The 16,861-nt window shown below is 46.9% G+C and overlaps 1 protein-coding gene across 1 annotated transcript in view; it reads left to right on the forward strand.

Annotated features, from left to right (window-relative positions):
- The first annotated feature begins 668 nt into the window (after positions 1-668).
- Positions 669-16,861, forward strand: part of ATP10A (ATPase phospholipid transporting 10A (putative)) — a 143,540-nt gene continuing 127,347 nt past the window's right edge. The window contains exon 1 of the mRNA XM_044285217.1: positions 669-1,330. Within this exon, the coding sequence (XP_044141152.1) occupies positions 876-1,330 (455 nt within the window). The 5' untranslated portion in view covers positions 669-875. The remainder of the gene's footprint in view (positions 1,331-16,861) is intronic.

Genomic DNA, 16,861 nt, shown 5'->3' on the forward strand with positions numbered 1-16,861 from the left:
AGTGATACATATGATAGCCTCTGTCCTCTACTCATCTTGTGGTAAGTAACAGGGGTGGTGTAAAAGCCTCCCCCATCTTCCCAGTCAGTGTGCTGGGAGGTAAGTACAGTGGTGATACATATGATCGCCTCCTCCATCTTGTTGTAAGTACAGTGGTGATACATATGATAGCATCCCTAATCTTGTGGTAAGTACCAGTAGTGATAAATATGATAGCCTCTCCTCATCTTGTGGTAAGTACCGGTAGTGATGTAAAAGCCTCCCCCATCTTCCCAGTCAGTGCGCTGGGAGGTAAGTACAGTGGTGATACATATGATAGCCTCCTCCATCTTGTGGTAAGTACAGTGGTGATACATATGATAGCATCCCTAATCTTGTGGTAAGTACCAGTAGTGATAAATATGATAGCCTCTCCTCATCTTGTGGTAAGTACCGGTAGTGATGTAAAAGCCTCCCCCATCTTCCCAGTCAGTGCGCTGGGAGGTAAGTACAGTGGTGATACATATGATAGCCTCCCTAATCCCCCCCCCCGTCCTTCCATCTCCATAGTGCAGCGGAAGCTGTGAGGGCTGCAGCTGCTGACAGTCGGGGGGCCGAGCTCTGCGCTCACAGGGGGAGGAGACAGGGGCGGGGCTTCACGGAACACTCAAAAGTTTGGAGACGAAAGTTCAAAGCGGGAACCTAAAATATCAGAGATTAAAAAAAAAAAAAAAAAGTTCCTGAAGAGCCGCGCGATGCGCAATCCCCTCCCCGCCGCGTTACATGCGGGAGGATGAGAGCCGGTCGGCCTGTGTCTAGACCGGGACATGACGGCAAAGTAACTTGTACGCCGCTTGCCGATTGTTCGTAGAGTTATCCAGGACGGCAGAGCGGGGATGGAGGCGAGGGCCGGAGGAGACGGGGAGCCCAAGTGCCAGGTGGCAAGAGAGGAGCAGGGCTCCGCGAGGAGGAAGAAGAAGCGGAGGAAAAGCAAGGAGAACAAGGCGAGGACGGTCCGCTCCAACCTGCTCTATGAGGCGACCGGCAAGACGGCGGCGGAGAACCCCAACCGGCAGTATGCCTGCAACTCCATCAAGACCACCAAGTACACGGCGCTGTCCTTCCTGCCCAAGAACCTATTCGAGCAGTTCCACCGCCTGGCCAATGTCTACTTCGTCTTCATCGCCCTGCTCAACTTCGTGCCCGCCGTCAACGCGTTCAAGCCCGAGCTGGCACTGGCCCCGGTGCTCTTCATACTGGCTGTCACCGCCATCAAGGACCTGTGGGAGGACTACCGCCGGTACCGCTCCGACAAGGAGATCAACCACATGGACTGCCTGGTGTATTGTAGGTGAGTGGAGGAGGATGATGATGGCCTGCTGGAGGAGAGCTGGGGGACGTGCGGTCTAGTGGAGGAGAGCTGGGGGGGACGTGCGGTCTAGTGGAGGAGAGCTGGGGGGGACGTGCGTCTAGTGGAGGAGAGCTGGGGGGGACGTGCGTCTAGTGGAGGAGAGCTGGGGGGGGACGTGCGTCTAGTGGAGGAGAGCTGGGGGGGGACGTGCGTCTAGTGGAGGAGAGCTGGGGGGGGACGTGCGTCTAGTGGAGGAGAGCTGGGGGGGGACGTGCGTCTAGTGGAGGAGAGCTGGGGGGGGACGTGCGTCTAGTGGAGGAGAGCTGGGGGGGGACGTGCGTCTAGTGGAGGAGAGCTGGGGGGGGACGTGCGTCTAGTGGAGGAGAGCTGGGGGGGGACGTGCGTCTAGTGGAGGAGAGCTGGGGGGGGACGTGCGTCTAGTGGAGGAGAGCTGGGGGGGACGTGCGTCTAGTGGAGGAGAGCTGGGGGGGACGTGCGTCTAGTGGAGGAGAGCTGGGGGGGGACGTGCGTCTAGTGGAGGAGAGCTGGGGGGGACGTGCGTCTAGTGGAGGAGAGCTGGGGGGGGACGTGCGTCTAGTGGAGGAGAGCTGGGGGGGGACGTGCGTCTAGTGGAGGAGAGCTGGGGGGGACGTGCGTCTAGTGGAGGAGAGCTGGGGGGGGACGTGCGTCTAGTGGAGGAGAGCTGGGGGGGGACGTGCGTCTAGTGGAGGAGAGCTGGGGGGGGACGTGCGTCTAGTGGAGGAGAGCTGGGGGGGGACGTGCGTCTAGTGGAGGAGAGCTGGGGGGGGACGTGCGTCTAGTGGAGGAGAGCTGGGGGGGGACGTGCGTCTAGTGGAGGAGAGCTGGGGGGGGACGTGCGTCTAGTGGAGGAGAGCTGGGGGGGGACGTGCGGTCTAGTGGAGGAGAGGGGGGGGGGGGGGAACGTCTGGTCTAGTGGAGATGATGGCCTGCTGTAGGTGAGCGGAGGAGAGCTGGGTGATGATGTGATCCTCTTACTGTATTGTTAATTGTCATCATCACTAAAGTCCATCATTACGCTCACGGTCCTGACTACCGGAACCATTGCTTGAAACAGAATTTTGATCAGCACCAGCGTGTCCCATCTCAGGGCTGAATCTGCCATGTAAATCAGTGCATTTGCGTCTTTTGGCGCTGATCTGCACCAAAAACCTGTGAACCTATTACTGTGAACACCCATTGGTTAAAAAAAAAAAAAAAATATATATATATATCTATCTATCTATCTATATCTTTTTCGTCGTGTTTTCAAAATCCGCCTTGTGAACATCCCCTAAAGACGCCAGCATCCTTACTGCAGTGAACGCTACTTCTGCGCGGTACCAGGTGAGATGGGCCTTGTTTAATCCTAGGCCATAAGGATGCTGATGCCTTCGTTTCTTGTCACCTGCTTGGAGCGTTTTGTCAGATATGCCCACATACACGTGAAGGCGGTCTCCTACAGTGGTAACACTGGTCCATGTTGAAAACCATTGCTAGTGATACAGATTGGTGGGAGTTTGGCCTGTGGCAGGTCATGGACCAATGATTGGGCGTGCCATCGGATTATAGCTGATAAACTAGAAAAGGTACAATTTCTGGGGAAATTGTGTGATGTGTTCTTGCCTCCACCAGTAGCTTACAACTGGAGTGGGCGGAGTAACTGGGTGGAGTGTAGACTCCGCCCACTTTTCTAAATTTTGACCTTTGTCTCACACTGACCCACCCTGCCGAGTTTGGGTGCTGTGAGAATGACAGCTGTTTAAAGGTTTCTTATTGAAGTCAATAGGGAAAATCTGATTGGTTGTTTGTGGCTCCGCCCACTTTTTAGCGTCCCCCAAAATGAGATATACATTGGCACAGTCCTCCAGTGACCAACTGTGCCAAGTTTCAGAACCCTGCCATTAACAGTCTAAGAGCAGCGGCATTTTTAAATTTTCCATTTAAAACATATAGCTGAAATTTGATTGGCCGCTGTAGACTCCGCCCACTTTAAAACATTTGAATTCTAGTCACCTATTAACCGAATATATTAAGTTTAACAACCCTGCCATTAACAATGTTGAAATGGCAGCAATTTAAAATGTTCTCATTGAAGACAATAGGGAAAATCTGATTGGTTGTTTGTAGCTCCGCCCACTTTTTAATGTCCCCAAAATGTGACAGAAATTTTCAGGTTGACCCCATGACTAAGTGACCCAAGTTTGGTGACTTTAGTTTCAAATCTGTGCGACTGGGAGCGATTTGAAAATTTTCCCTGTCAAAGTCAATGGGAAAAACGTGGATTTTGGGGGCCCTGTCCCAGGGGCCCGGAGGGTGGGATCGGGTAACAAAGCACAAGCAAGGTACTCGGGTGGGTGCCGACCAAGTCTGCAAAGTTTGTAGTTTTGTACTCCTAAAAATGTGGGAGGAGTAGCAATTTGAAAGTCTCATTATAGTCAATGGGGAAATTTTGATTGGTTCTGTGTGGCCCCGCCCACTTTTTGGGGTCCCCGAAATGTGCCCAAAATTTTCGGGTTGACTCCATGACTAAGTGACCCAAGTTTGGTGACTTTAGCATCAAAGCCTGGCGAGTGGGAGCGATTTGAAAATTTACCCTGTCAAAGTCTATGGGAAAAAAGGGGGCTTCCGGGGCCCGCCACGGGGGCCCCGGGGGTGGGATCGCTCCACAAAGTAATAGCAATCCGATCGGGAACAATCTGCACGTTTTGGTAAATTTTTGTCTATGTAGTGTAAAAACTGTGGGAGGAGTTAGGGTGGCAAATTTGGCTATAATAAGAATAAGAAGAATAAGAATAATAATAATATATATGTGAGATAACATTATGTGGTCTTGCTATGCAAGAACACATAATGAGCAGATGGTTGTATTTTGGCTGATGGCATCCTTCGTGCAGCATAAAAATGGCACAACCCCCAATGTGAATGGGGGCAAATGACTGTGGTAATGACTATTGTCTCTATTTAGTAGGATAATTGTGTGTACTCAGACCAGTGTAATATCAGTCTGATTGGTCAGAAATCTGTGTAACCAGCTAAAGGGTACATTCACACCGCCATATGTATTTTGCAGTCCACAAAAAAATACTGATGTCATCCGTGTGACGTCCATGTCGCATCCGTTTTTTTGTGGACTCATTGAAACAATGTCTTGTGGAGTCTTGGAACAGATGTGTGGATGCATACAGTGTGCCAGTGAAATGAATAGGTCCAAAAATACATTCATGTGATTGGGGCCTTAGGCCTCATGCACGCGACCGTAAGCATGTGTTGTTGTTGTTGGGGGGGGGGGGGGGTGGTATATATATATTTTCCATGGTGGCCATATAGCCGTATGGATGCGGGCAGCACACGGATAACATCTCTGCACTGTTTGCATTTTTGAGGAACCATAAATTCCTGGGTCGGACCATGGAACGAAAATACAGTTGTGTGCATGAGGCCTAAAACGGATGTCTAGAATTTTTTTCTTATAATTTTCCACCTAGCTTGACCCATGAAAATATCTGTACTTCGCTGCTCCCCCATTCTGGGTAATGTGCACCACCGCAGCCAATGATTGGCCCAAGGCTTGTTTCACACTGGCGTTACTCGGTTCGGCAGGGGAACAGCCTGCCGGATCCGTACTACAGTGTACACCTGTGAGCTGCTGGAAGTCTGCCCGGCCCCATTCACTATAATGGGAAGCGGAGTAGATCCGGCTGCAGCACAGAAAGTACTCCGAGAGGTGGCCGGACAAATACTGCCGCAAGCACCATGAAAATGCAGTGCAATCTGCAGGTATTATGTTATAGAGCAGGAGGAGCTGAGCAGATTGATGTATAGTTCTGTTGGCGGTCCGATCAGTGATTGACAACCTTCTCCGTAGACATGTGTATACCTAGATTGCCATCAGTCACTGAGAGGACCGCCTATGTGGCTACGGAGCTCGGAAAGAGCAAGGTAAGTATGAATCTTTTATTCACAGAGACGGGCTGCAGGCATTAAAGAAGTCACTATTCCTGGAGAACCCCTTTAAGGGTCCATTTACACTGGTTGCTGCGCAGGGCAATGATCGGGAAGGAGTGTTTGTAGGAAAGTTCATTCTTGAGAATTGACCTGATACTTGTCCCTTGAACGACATGCAGTGCTTTTCATCCTATGAGTGTTACTAAGTATGGTGCCTGATGATACACTGTGCGGTATGTTACTGCACACCTATATGACAAGTGGATAAGGTGAGGACATGGCTGTGCTGCCGTGGTTACTGCAGTGCCTAGAAGAGCTGACGTGCAGTCTAAGCGTGGAGCCCAGCTGTACGGGGTTAAGCAGAAGCCCACCCCAGCCCTCCTCCACTCCAGGATGGAGACAAGAAGCTACTTAGTCGAGTCTGCCACGTTTTGAGCCTTGCTTACAAGTACTGTGCTTTCCATTCATAGGCGAAGGGGAGGGACGTGGGCAGTGCCTGGGAGTCGGGACAATGTTTGTTTTATGGGCTGGTGAGGGTCATTCATTCCCTTTGGTGGGAGTCCTGTTCTCCACTTCACGGCACGTGTAGGTTATTGTGCGGTGTCCCTCCCATCCTGTGCTGACAATACGCTGCTCTGCAGATCCCATAGCCGACAGGCAGTACAGTGAGGATGGGTGTGCAGTATGGAGACCTCACAGTAGCTTCTGACATCTGCTTTAAATTGTTATCCCGCTTTATTCCAGTGGAACGTTTTGTTCTACACCCATTGTGTCGTCCAAGCGAGCATGCCTAAGAGGAGCCGAGATCGCCAGCTCTTCGAAATTCCACTTGTTTGATCCAAGTAAAACTTGGCAGTTTTAGAGATTTTCCAACATGGCGATTGGTGGTGTTTAGTACATCAGCACAGTTATCTTCTATCTAGCTGCACATTATTTATTGTGAGCGAGTCTGACTATCTTTCATAGGAATTTGTTGTTTAATACATATTTATATCTACACTGAGCAAAAATGAACGCAACACTTTCGGTTTTGCTCCCATTTTGCATGAGTTGAACTAAAAGATCTGAAACATTTTCTACACACACAAAAGACCCATTACTGGGTTCTCCTTTGCCGAGATAATCCATCCCACCTCACAGGTGCGGCATATCAATGTGCTGATTAGACAGCATGAATATTGCACAGGTGTGCCTTAGACTGCCCACAATAAGGCTCCATGTTCTATCTTTTGCGGAGCTGCGGACCCAAAGATCGGGGCCGTACAGTGTTGTCCGTATCCATTCTGTCCCTATAGCAAATGAATGGGTCCACACCCATTCCGCAAAATTGCGGAACGGATGCGGACCCATTTGCGGACGTGTGAATGGAGCCTAAAAGGCAACTCTGAAATGTGCACATTTTTTCCTTCCTGGGGGGCTGGAACACTCTGTCGAATACGCCGATCCAGAGTGTCCCAAACATGCTCAATGGGTGACATGTCCGGTGAGTATGCTGGCCATGCAAGAACTGTTTTCATCTTCCAGGAATTGTGTACAGATCCTTGCAATATGGGGTCGTGCATTATTACCGTATTTTTTGCCGTATAAGACGCACTTTTTCCCCCCAAAAGTGGGGGGGGTGAAATAGCAGTGCGTCTTATACGGTGAATGTAGCCGATTTTGCCTAGTTTTCAATGATACACCCGCCGCGGGGCTGTGGGCGGCATCTGCATTTATAATGGCAGCGGGGCCCGTGCAGTGACTGTATTCTACTACACGGGCCCCGCTTACTGTATAATCATATCCCTAATAGTTAATTGTTGTGTGCATGTAAAAGCATAATGAGCGATAATGATGAGCGCTGTCTATTACTTACAATTAGAAGCGCTCGCCGTTCGGAGCAGAGAGGAGGGAGGAGGCATGCCGGGAGGACGGGCGCTGGCAACGTGAGTCATACGTCATGCGCCTGCGCCGCCCACTTTATGAATGAAGCAGGCGGCGTGGGCGCATGACGTATGACTCACACTGCCAGCGCCCGTCCTCCCAGCCTGCCTCCTCCCTCCTCTCTGCTCCGAACGGCGAGCGCTTCTAATTGTAAGTACGGTGATGCACAGCGCTCATTATCGCTCATTATGCTTTTACATGCACACAACAATTAACTATTAGGGATATGATTATACAGTAAGCGGGGCCCGTGTAGTAGAATACAGTCACTGCACGGGCCCCGCTGTCATTATAAATGCAGATGCGACCCCCACCCCCATTATAAAAGCAAATGCGACCCCCCACACTTATGGAGGGGATCTGTGGATGACACATAGCATAAGATGCTATATATGTGTCATCCACAAACCCCCCCCCCCCCCCATAACTGTCATACACAGATCCTCATAACAGTGCCATCCAGAGAGGATCCCCCATAACAGTGCGTCACCCACAGATCCCCCATAACAGTGCGTCACCCACAGACCCCCCATAACAGTGCGTCACCCACAGACCCCCCATAACAGTGCGTCACCCACAGACCCCCCATAACAGTGCGTCACCCACAGACCCCCCATAACAGTGCGTCACCCACAGACCCCCCATAACAGTGCGTCACCCACAGACCCCCCATAACAGTGCGTCACCCACAGACCCCCATAACAGTGCGTCACCCACAGACCCCCCATAACAGTGCGTCACCCACAGACCCCCCATAACAGTGCGTCACCCACAGACCCCCCATAACAGTGCGTCACCCACAGACCCCCCATAACAGTGCGTCACCCACAGACCCCCCATAACAGTGCGTCACCCACAGACCCCCCATAACAGTGCGTCACCCACAGACCCCCCATAACAGTGCGTCACCCACAGACCCCCCATAACAGTGCGTCACCCACAGACCCCCCATAACAGTGCGTCACCCACAGACCCCCCATAACAGTGCGTCACCCACAGACCCCCATAACAGTGCGTCACCCACAGACCCCCCATAACAGTGCGTCACCCACAGACCCCCCATAACAGTGCGTCACCCACAGACCCCCCATAACAGTGCGTCACCCACAGACCCCCCATAACAGTGCGTCACCCACAGACCCCCCATAACAGTGCGTCACCCACAGACCCCCCATAACAGTGCGTCACCCACAGACCCCCCATAACAGTGCGTCACCCACAGACCCCCCATAACAGTGCGTCACCCACAGACCCCCCATAACAGTGCGTCACCCACAGACCCCCCATAACAGTGCGTCACCCACAGACCCCCCATAACAGTGCGTCACCCACAGACCCCCCCCCCATAACAGTGCGTCACCCACAGACCCCCCCCCCATAACAGTGCGTCACCCACAGACCCCCCCCCCATAACAGTGCGTCACCCACAGACCCCCCCCCCATAACAGTGCGTCACCCACAGACCCCCCCCCCATAACAGTGCGTCACCCACAGACCCCCCCCCCATAACAGTGCGTCACCCACAGACCCCCCCCCCCATAACAGTGCGTCACCCACAGACCCCCCCCCCCATAACAGTGCGTCACCCACAGACCCCCCCCCCCATAACAGTGCGTCACCCACAGACCCCCCCCCCCATAACAGTGCGTCACCCACAGACCCCCCCCCCATAACAGTGCGTCACCCACAGACCCCCCCCCCCATAACAGTGCGTCACCCACAGACCCCCCCATAACAACAGATCCCCCATAACAGTGCGTCATCCACAGATCACAATTAGTTCAAAAGCGCACCTTTTGGTTCAAAATATTTTTTTTCTTATTTTCCTCCTCAAAAACCTAGGTGCATCTTGAGGGCCGGTGCGTCTTATAGGGCGAAAAATATGGTATGCTGCAACATGAGGTGATGATCGTGGATGAATGGCACAACAATGGGCCTCAGGATCTCGTCACGGTATCTCTGTGCATTCAAAATGCCATCAATAAAATGCACCTGTATTCGTTGTCCATAACATACGCCTGCCCATACCATAACCCCACCGCCACCATGGGCCACTCGATCCACAACATTGACGTCAGCAAACCGCTCACCCACACAACGCCACACACGCTGTCTGCCATCTGCCCTGAACAGTGAAAACCGGGACTCGCCTGTGAACAGAAAGTCTCTCCAACGTGCCAGACGCCATCTAATGTGAGCATTTGCCCGTTACGACGACAAACTGCAGTCAGGTCCAGACCCCGATGAGGACGAGCATGCAGATGAGCTTCCCTGAGACGGTTTCTGACAGTTTGTGCAGAAATTATTTTGTTATGCAAACCGATTATTGCTGCAGGTGTCCGGGTGGCTGGTCTCAGACGATCATAGAGGTGAACATGCTGGATATGGAGGTCCTGGGCTGGTGTGGTTACACGTGGTCTGTGAGGTCAGTTGGATGTACTACCATTCTCTGAAACACCTTTGGAGACGGCTTATGGTAGAGAAATGAACATTCATTGCACGGGTATCAGCTCTGGTAGACATTCCTGCAGTCGGCATGCCAATTGCACGCTCCCTCAAACGTGACATCTGTGACATTGTGCTGTGTGGTCAAACTGCACATTTCAGAGTGGTCTTTTATTGTGGGCAGTCTAAGGCACACCTGTGCAATATTCATGCTGTCTAATCAGCACCTAGATATGCCACACCTGTGAGGTGGGATGGATTATCTCGGCAAAGGAGAAGTGCTCACTAACACAGATTTAGGCAGATTTGTGAACAATATTTGAGAGTAATGGGTCTTTTGTGTATGTAGAAAATGTTTCAGATCTTTTAGTTCAGCTCATGCAGAATGGGAGCAAAACTGAAAGTGTTGCGTTTATATTTTTGTTCAGTGTATGTATGTGTGTGTAAAATATCTCTCTAATCTCGTTTACTTTTGATAATTGTCCTCCATGGTGGCTTTTCTGTGTAAAAATAAAAAAATCACTCCCTCAATCCCCATTTATCTCTGCTTCCTGATCCTAGCTCGACACAGGAAATATCAAGAGATGCCCAGCCAGCCAATCACTGGCCACAGCAATGACCTGCTGTTTCCTGTGTCGAACTGGGATCGGGTGAGTGTCAGAATGGCCATATTTAAAAGTTTTATATCCCACTGGTACACCATTTTGAAATAATAATGATTTTGGATATATTTAATCATGCACATATGGGAGTATTTACAGACCTTTTCTTGGGTTTTCCTCCATAGTACTGGCCTAACTTCAAGGGCCTTCACACTGGCTGGGCATTGGGCAGATCATTGCATTAGTAGGAACGATTGTTAGCAATGATCTGCCAGTGTAAGGGTTCTTTCACACGGGCGGATGCCGTGTGGGTAACCTACTGCCTGAAAGAGAGCTAAGCCCCGTTCCAGACAGCAGAGACGCGGAGCATTACCATGATAATGCTTTGCGCCTGTCTGTGATGATTTTGTAGTAAAAAGATCAGAGAGGCATGGAGCATTATCAATCCTGTTACTGCTCTGTGTCTCTGCTTTCCGGAACAGGGCTTGGCTCTCTTTCAGGCAGTAGATTACCCGCACGGCATCCGCGCCACCGATTTACAACCTTGTTCTTCGGGCAATTGGCTCTTTCTTGTGGTTTCCTAAATTGTTGTTTGGCAGCAGATTGTGGAGTCTAAACGTGCTCTATGGCTGGCAAAGATTCTGTATGGGAACGAGCAATGGCATTAGTGATTGGGGATCATTGCATGAAATACAGTGGTCTCCAATGACGGGGAGGGGGGGGGGGGTTCAGCTACTGGCAGGTGGTGATGGGGATGAGCCTCCCTAGCATCGCGGGTGACGCTAGGGAGGCTTTTCCCCATCGCCGCCTGCCATTGGCTGCCGCCCAACCTAATTCCCCCTGATACCAGATGTTTTCATCCAAGCATGGGGGAAAGCAGCAGGGAGCCGGGTAAGTAGAATCAGTGTGAGGGGACCAGGTATAAATGTGTGTGTGTGTGTGTGTGTGGGGGGGGGGGGGGCGGCGGCATTTACAGGCTCGGATAACCCCTTTGAAGACTATACTCTGTATTCTGTTGGGGGTACCACTGAGGGCGGTGATTGGTTATTGCGGTCACACGCCGCATACCGGCACATCCCAGCTTAATCCTGTAAGAAAACGGCAGCAAGAGGACTGGACTAGTGGTGCAGAGAACGGCACCAGAGAAACGGGTAAGTATGCCATCATTGTTATAATTTACAGTATTTCAGGGCGTGTCTGAGATTTTTTTTATTGGCTCTAGACATCCCCTTTAATGATTGGTTTTGCATAGCAGAGAACTTGTGCCTGCAGGTTGTGCTAATTCTGTCATACTCCAGTTGGATGGAAGTTGTACTGAGCGTCTGACCCTTGTAGTAATGGAGCTTGGTTTGCAATGCCGATAAGATCTTCTTGTGTGTGAGCATACCCACTGTCTCCTCTGCTACGACCTTGGTATTCACGTACTTGCCTCTTTTGTTTAGTTTTATGTTGACTGTAATTTGCTTTTCTGTTTGGAGACACATTGTGTGAGTAGAAGAGGCAGCCATTACTTGTTTGTTTTATGTTAGCGAGCACATTGTCTCCAGCCGAGCATATAACTGCCAGTGCTGGCGACACAGCCCCGTTCTGATGTATGGAACTGGTTTTCAGTCACTAAAATCTGCCACGTGTTAACTGCTTTTCATGTCCTAATGGATGTGCCGCTGTCAATTAGGACATGAAAAGGCAGTGCTGCTGCCCGCCGTGAGAGCGGTGCCAGGGCGTCCCCTCAGTGTAATGTATGCATAATGCACTGCAATACAGAAATATTCAGGTGTTGTAATGCAGCGATCAGTGGGATTGGTGTATCTTCACATCCCCTAGTAGGACTAAAATAAATAAGAAAAAATATATTTTATTGTAAGCACCCGAGGGCAAAGTCTGTTCCATTATGTATGTACAGCGCCATGGAATAAGTTGCACTATCATAAATAATAATGTTTAAAAAAATATATATTTAAAAAGGATTTTTTATTTTTTTTTTCCTGATTAACCCTTTCCGGACCTTATCTTTGCATGTACAATGAAAGTCTGGTCTTTAACAATGACGTTGACTGGCGAGTGCATTCGGTGCCATAACTGCCGGGTTTCTGCTGTTTTGCACAGCGGAGGCACGGGGCTAATGTCTGCAGTCAGCATTATCATCGATCGCAGTCATTTAACCTCTCAGATGCTGTGGTCAAATGTGACCACAGTATCTCGGAGCTCTAATACTGGGAGCCGTGAACTTATCGGCCCAGGCCGTGTTCCCCTTGTTAAGATCGGGGAAGGCGGCCTGAACGTGTACAAGGCTTCCAGGCCGATTACTAGTATATTCCAATGCAGGAATGTTGGGGGGAGCATAGCATTGGAATATACTGAATCCTGTATTCTGTAATGGATAGATATTCTGTACAGAATACAAGAGGCAATCTAATGATTGCATGTTATAGTAACCTAGTTTGACTTAACCAACTCCCGTCCACTAAAAATGTCCAGGAAGTGGTTCTCTATCTCTCAATGGAGGTTCCTGAATGTCCATTCAGAGACTGCAGCTGCACTCTAATCGTGCAGCTGCAGATCGGGTTGCCCGCTGTCAGTGACAGCAGGGCAACCCTTAGAGAAGGCAGGGACAGTTCCCAGGTGTCCCTGCCTTCTAGATCGCTGTATACACAGCGCTCACCGAGCGCTGTGTATACAGTGCAGAAAGCGCTATGCACTTCCTGTTCCGCCGGAGAGTGCAGGAGCTGTCGGGTCTTTCACAGACCTCGATCAGCCCTGTACTGAGGCTGTACAGCGTTGTATTGCGCTGTACAGCCTCTCTGGGGGTGTATTTCTTCTGTAACTGGGGCTACTATGTCAGCCCCAGTTACAGGAGAACTCAATAGTGGGGGAAAAAAAAAAAGTGAAGTTAAATGTCCCCCAGAAGTCTTGTATGACCTTTTATGGGGGCCGAAAAGTGTAAAAAAATAAAAATACATTTTCCATGTAAAAAAAAAATCCCCAAATAAGGAATAAAAAAAATGTTAAAAATAGAAAAAAATACGACATATTTGGTATTGCCGTGTCCTTGACTGTCGGCTCTATAAATATATCACATGATCCACCCAGTCCGATAAACACTATTAAAAATAAAAACTGTTAAAAAAAAGGCAATTTTTGTCACCTTACACAGTGCAACACCAAGTGATCAAAAAGGCATATGTCCCACAAAATGGTACCAATAAAACAGTCACCACATTCAGCAAAAAATGAGCCCCCTACAAAATCGCTCAAAAAAATAAAATAAAAATATAGCTCTCAGAACATGGGCACAAAACATCATTTTTTTTTGTTAAAAAAATGCTATTAAGTGAAACTTAAATAAATAAGAAAAAGTATACATATTGGGTATCGCCACGTCTGTAACGATCTGCTCTATAAAAATGCCACATGACCTAACCCCTCAGGTGAACGCTGTAAAAATAAATAAATAAAAACTGTGCTAAAACAACCAATTTTTTGGTCACCTTGCCTCATAAAGTATTATAATGAATGATCAAAAAATCATATGTACCCAAAAATAATACCAATAAAACTGGCATCTTATCCCCTAGTTTCCAAAATGGAGTCATTTTTGGGGAGTTTCTACTGTAAGGGTGCATCAGGGGGGCTTAGAATGGGGCATGGCATCTAAAAACCAGTTCAGCAAAATCTGCCTTCCAAAAACCATGTGGCGCTCCTTTTTCTTCTGCGCCCTGCCGTGTGCCAATACAGCAGTTTATGACCACATGTGGGGTGTTTCTGTAAACCGCAGAATCGGGGTCATAAATAATGAGTTTTGTTTGGCTGTTAACCCTCGATGTATTAAAGAAAAAAATGGCTTAAAATTGAAAATCTGCCCAAAAAGTGAAATGTAAAAATTTGATCTCTATTTTCCTTTTATTCTTGTGGAACACTTAAAGCGTTAACAAAGTTTGTAAAATCAGTTTTAAGTAACTTGAGGGGTGTAGTTTCTACAATGGGTCATTTTTGGGGGGTATCCACTATGTAAGCACCACAAAGTGACTTCGGACCTGGACTGGCCCTTTTAAAAAGTGGGTTTTGGCAATTTACTTAAGAATTTTAAGATTTGCTTCTAAAATTCTAAGCCTTCTAACGTCCTAAAAAAATAAAGTGACCTTTCCAAAATGATGTCAACATAAAGTAGACATATGGGGAATTTTAAGTAATAAATATTTTATGAGGTATCACTTTCTGTTTTAAAAGCAGAGAAATGAAAATTTTGAAAATTGCAAATTTTTTTTAATTTTTTTTTGGTAAGTTTGGGATTTTTTCATAAATGAAGGTGAAATATATTGACTCAAATTTATGACTGTCATGAAGTGCAATATGGCCGACTCCACATCGGAAAATGCCTGTACTGTTAAAATATAAAAATATTTATCGCTTATAACGATGTAATGGGAAAAAATAATCAAAATGGCCGAATCCCTTCTTAATCACTTCACCTCCCCCAAAAAATTTGTAAAAAGTGATGAGTCATACATTCTCAATGTTAACAATAAAAAGTACAGTTCATCCTGCAAAAAATGAGCCCCACCCCCACAGTTCCATAGAGGTAAATGTAAAATAGTTATGGGGGTCAGAATATGGCGATAAAAATAAAAAATAAATTTTTTCCAAAGATTTATATTTCTTTCAGTACTAAGCACAAGAGTAACTATATAAAGTGTGATATCGCTGTAATCATACTGATCCAGAGAATGAAGGTAACTGGTAATCTTTATCGCATAGGGGCCGCCGTAAAAACAAAACCCATCAAACTGTGGCATAATGGCGTTCTCTTTCCAATTCCACACCATTCGGATTTTTTTTCCAGCTTCCCACTACACACTAAATGGTGCCGTTAAAAGGCACAACTTGTCCCACAGAAACAAACCCTTTTTCAGCTATATAAATGAGCAAATAAAAAGTGCGAAGGCAGGGAGTGGAAAATGAAAACACAAAAAAGGCAGTGTCCTGAAGAAGTTAAAAGTGCTGTCAAAAATAAGACTTGTAAAGACCCAAACTATAAAAATTATCATATTATGTAATTCTCATGTTGAATACTGTAAAAAAAAAAAAAAAAAGTCTGAATTGCTTTTTTGTTCAGCCTTCCACCTCTTAACGGAATAAAAAGTGATAAAAAAGATGTATGTACCCCAAAATTGTACCAAAGAAAACATCAACTCATCCTGCAAATAACAAGCTCTCGCACAGCTCTGTGGAAGGCAAAGTAAAGTTATGGTTCTCTGAAAGACGTTATGCAAAAACAAATTTTATATTTTTGTGTTTTATTTTTATTGTGCAAAAGTATACCTATTTGTTATATCGTAGTAACACACTGTTCAGCGCAAATGGCAAAAAAAAATAAAAAAATTATCCCCCCCCCCCAAAAGAGTTAATAAACGTTAAAAGGAATCTGTCACCTCTAGCAAACCCTATACAGTAACACATGTATAGAGCACCTGCTGCTGACCTCGGATCAGTAATTTCTATGTTGACACTCGGCCCCGTTCCCCTGCAAGCTGACCGTGGAATGCATCTATTTTGAGATGTGTAATATGGATTTGCTGTCTTTGGAGCAAAAGAAATAACACACATGCTTTGAAGTACAGATACAATTCTAAAATATCATGGAGACTCTCAATATTATATATAAAATTAGTTAAAGGCTATGTACAACTTTGGAGGAAATTTTTGTTTGACTGCCTTTTACTCATTTTTGGCTAAAAATCATATTTTCAACCTACCTTTATTAAAATATTGGGGACCACTGATCTAATAAACATAATCTCAACTACTGAGGAGTCATAAACGCTTATTTTACCACATTCTTATCAGTAAGATAAGAACTGAGCTATAATGAGTGTTTATAATGTCAGAGAGCAGAGATAAGGAGTCTGTCTGCTCCCCAGCTGACCTAAAAGAGAGAAAATCCACAGGCTGCTACTACAGCATCTCAGCTCTGTGCACAAAAAAGGATTCCATATTGTTAATAAAGACCAATTGAAAAAAATTATTTTAGCTCAAAATAAGTACAATGCAATAATAAAAAAAGTCCCCAAAGGTGTACGCAGCCTTTAACCACTTAAGGACCACAGGTTTATACCCCCTTAGTGACCAGGCCCATTTTTACAAATCGTCACTCCACAACTTTTAACGGTTTATTGCTCGGTCATGCAACTTACCACCCAAATGAATTTTACCTCTTTTTCTTCTCACTAATAGAGCTTTCACTTGCTGGTATTTCATTGCTGCTGACATTTTTACTTTTTTTGTTATTTCATCAAAATTTACTTGTCATTTTTTTTATAAAAAAAATTTACTTTTCAGTTGTAAATTAATTTTTTTTAAAACTACATTTCTATATAATTTTTTCTCTAAATTTATTGTTCTACATGTCTTTGATAAAAAAAAATGTTTGGGTAAAAAAAAAAAAAAGATGGTTTGGGTAAAAGTTATAGCGTTTACAAACTATGGTACAAAAATGTGATTTTCCGCTTTTTGAAGCAGCTGTGACTTTCTGAGCACCTGTCATGTTTCCTGAGGGTCTAAAATGCCCAGAGAGTAGAAAAAACCCACAAATAACCCA

Source organism: Bufo gargarizans, chromosome 3, assembly GCF_014858855.1.
Source record: "Bufo gargarizans isolate SCDJY-AF-19 chromosome 3, ASM1485885v1, whole genome shotgun sequence".
Lineage (NCBI taxonomy): Eukaryota > Metazoa > Chordata > Amphibia > Anura > Bufonidae > Bufo > Bufo gargarizans.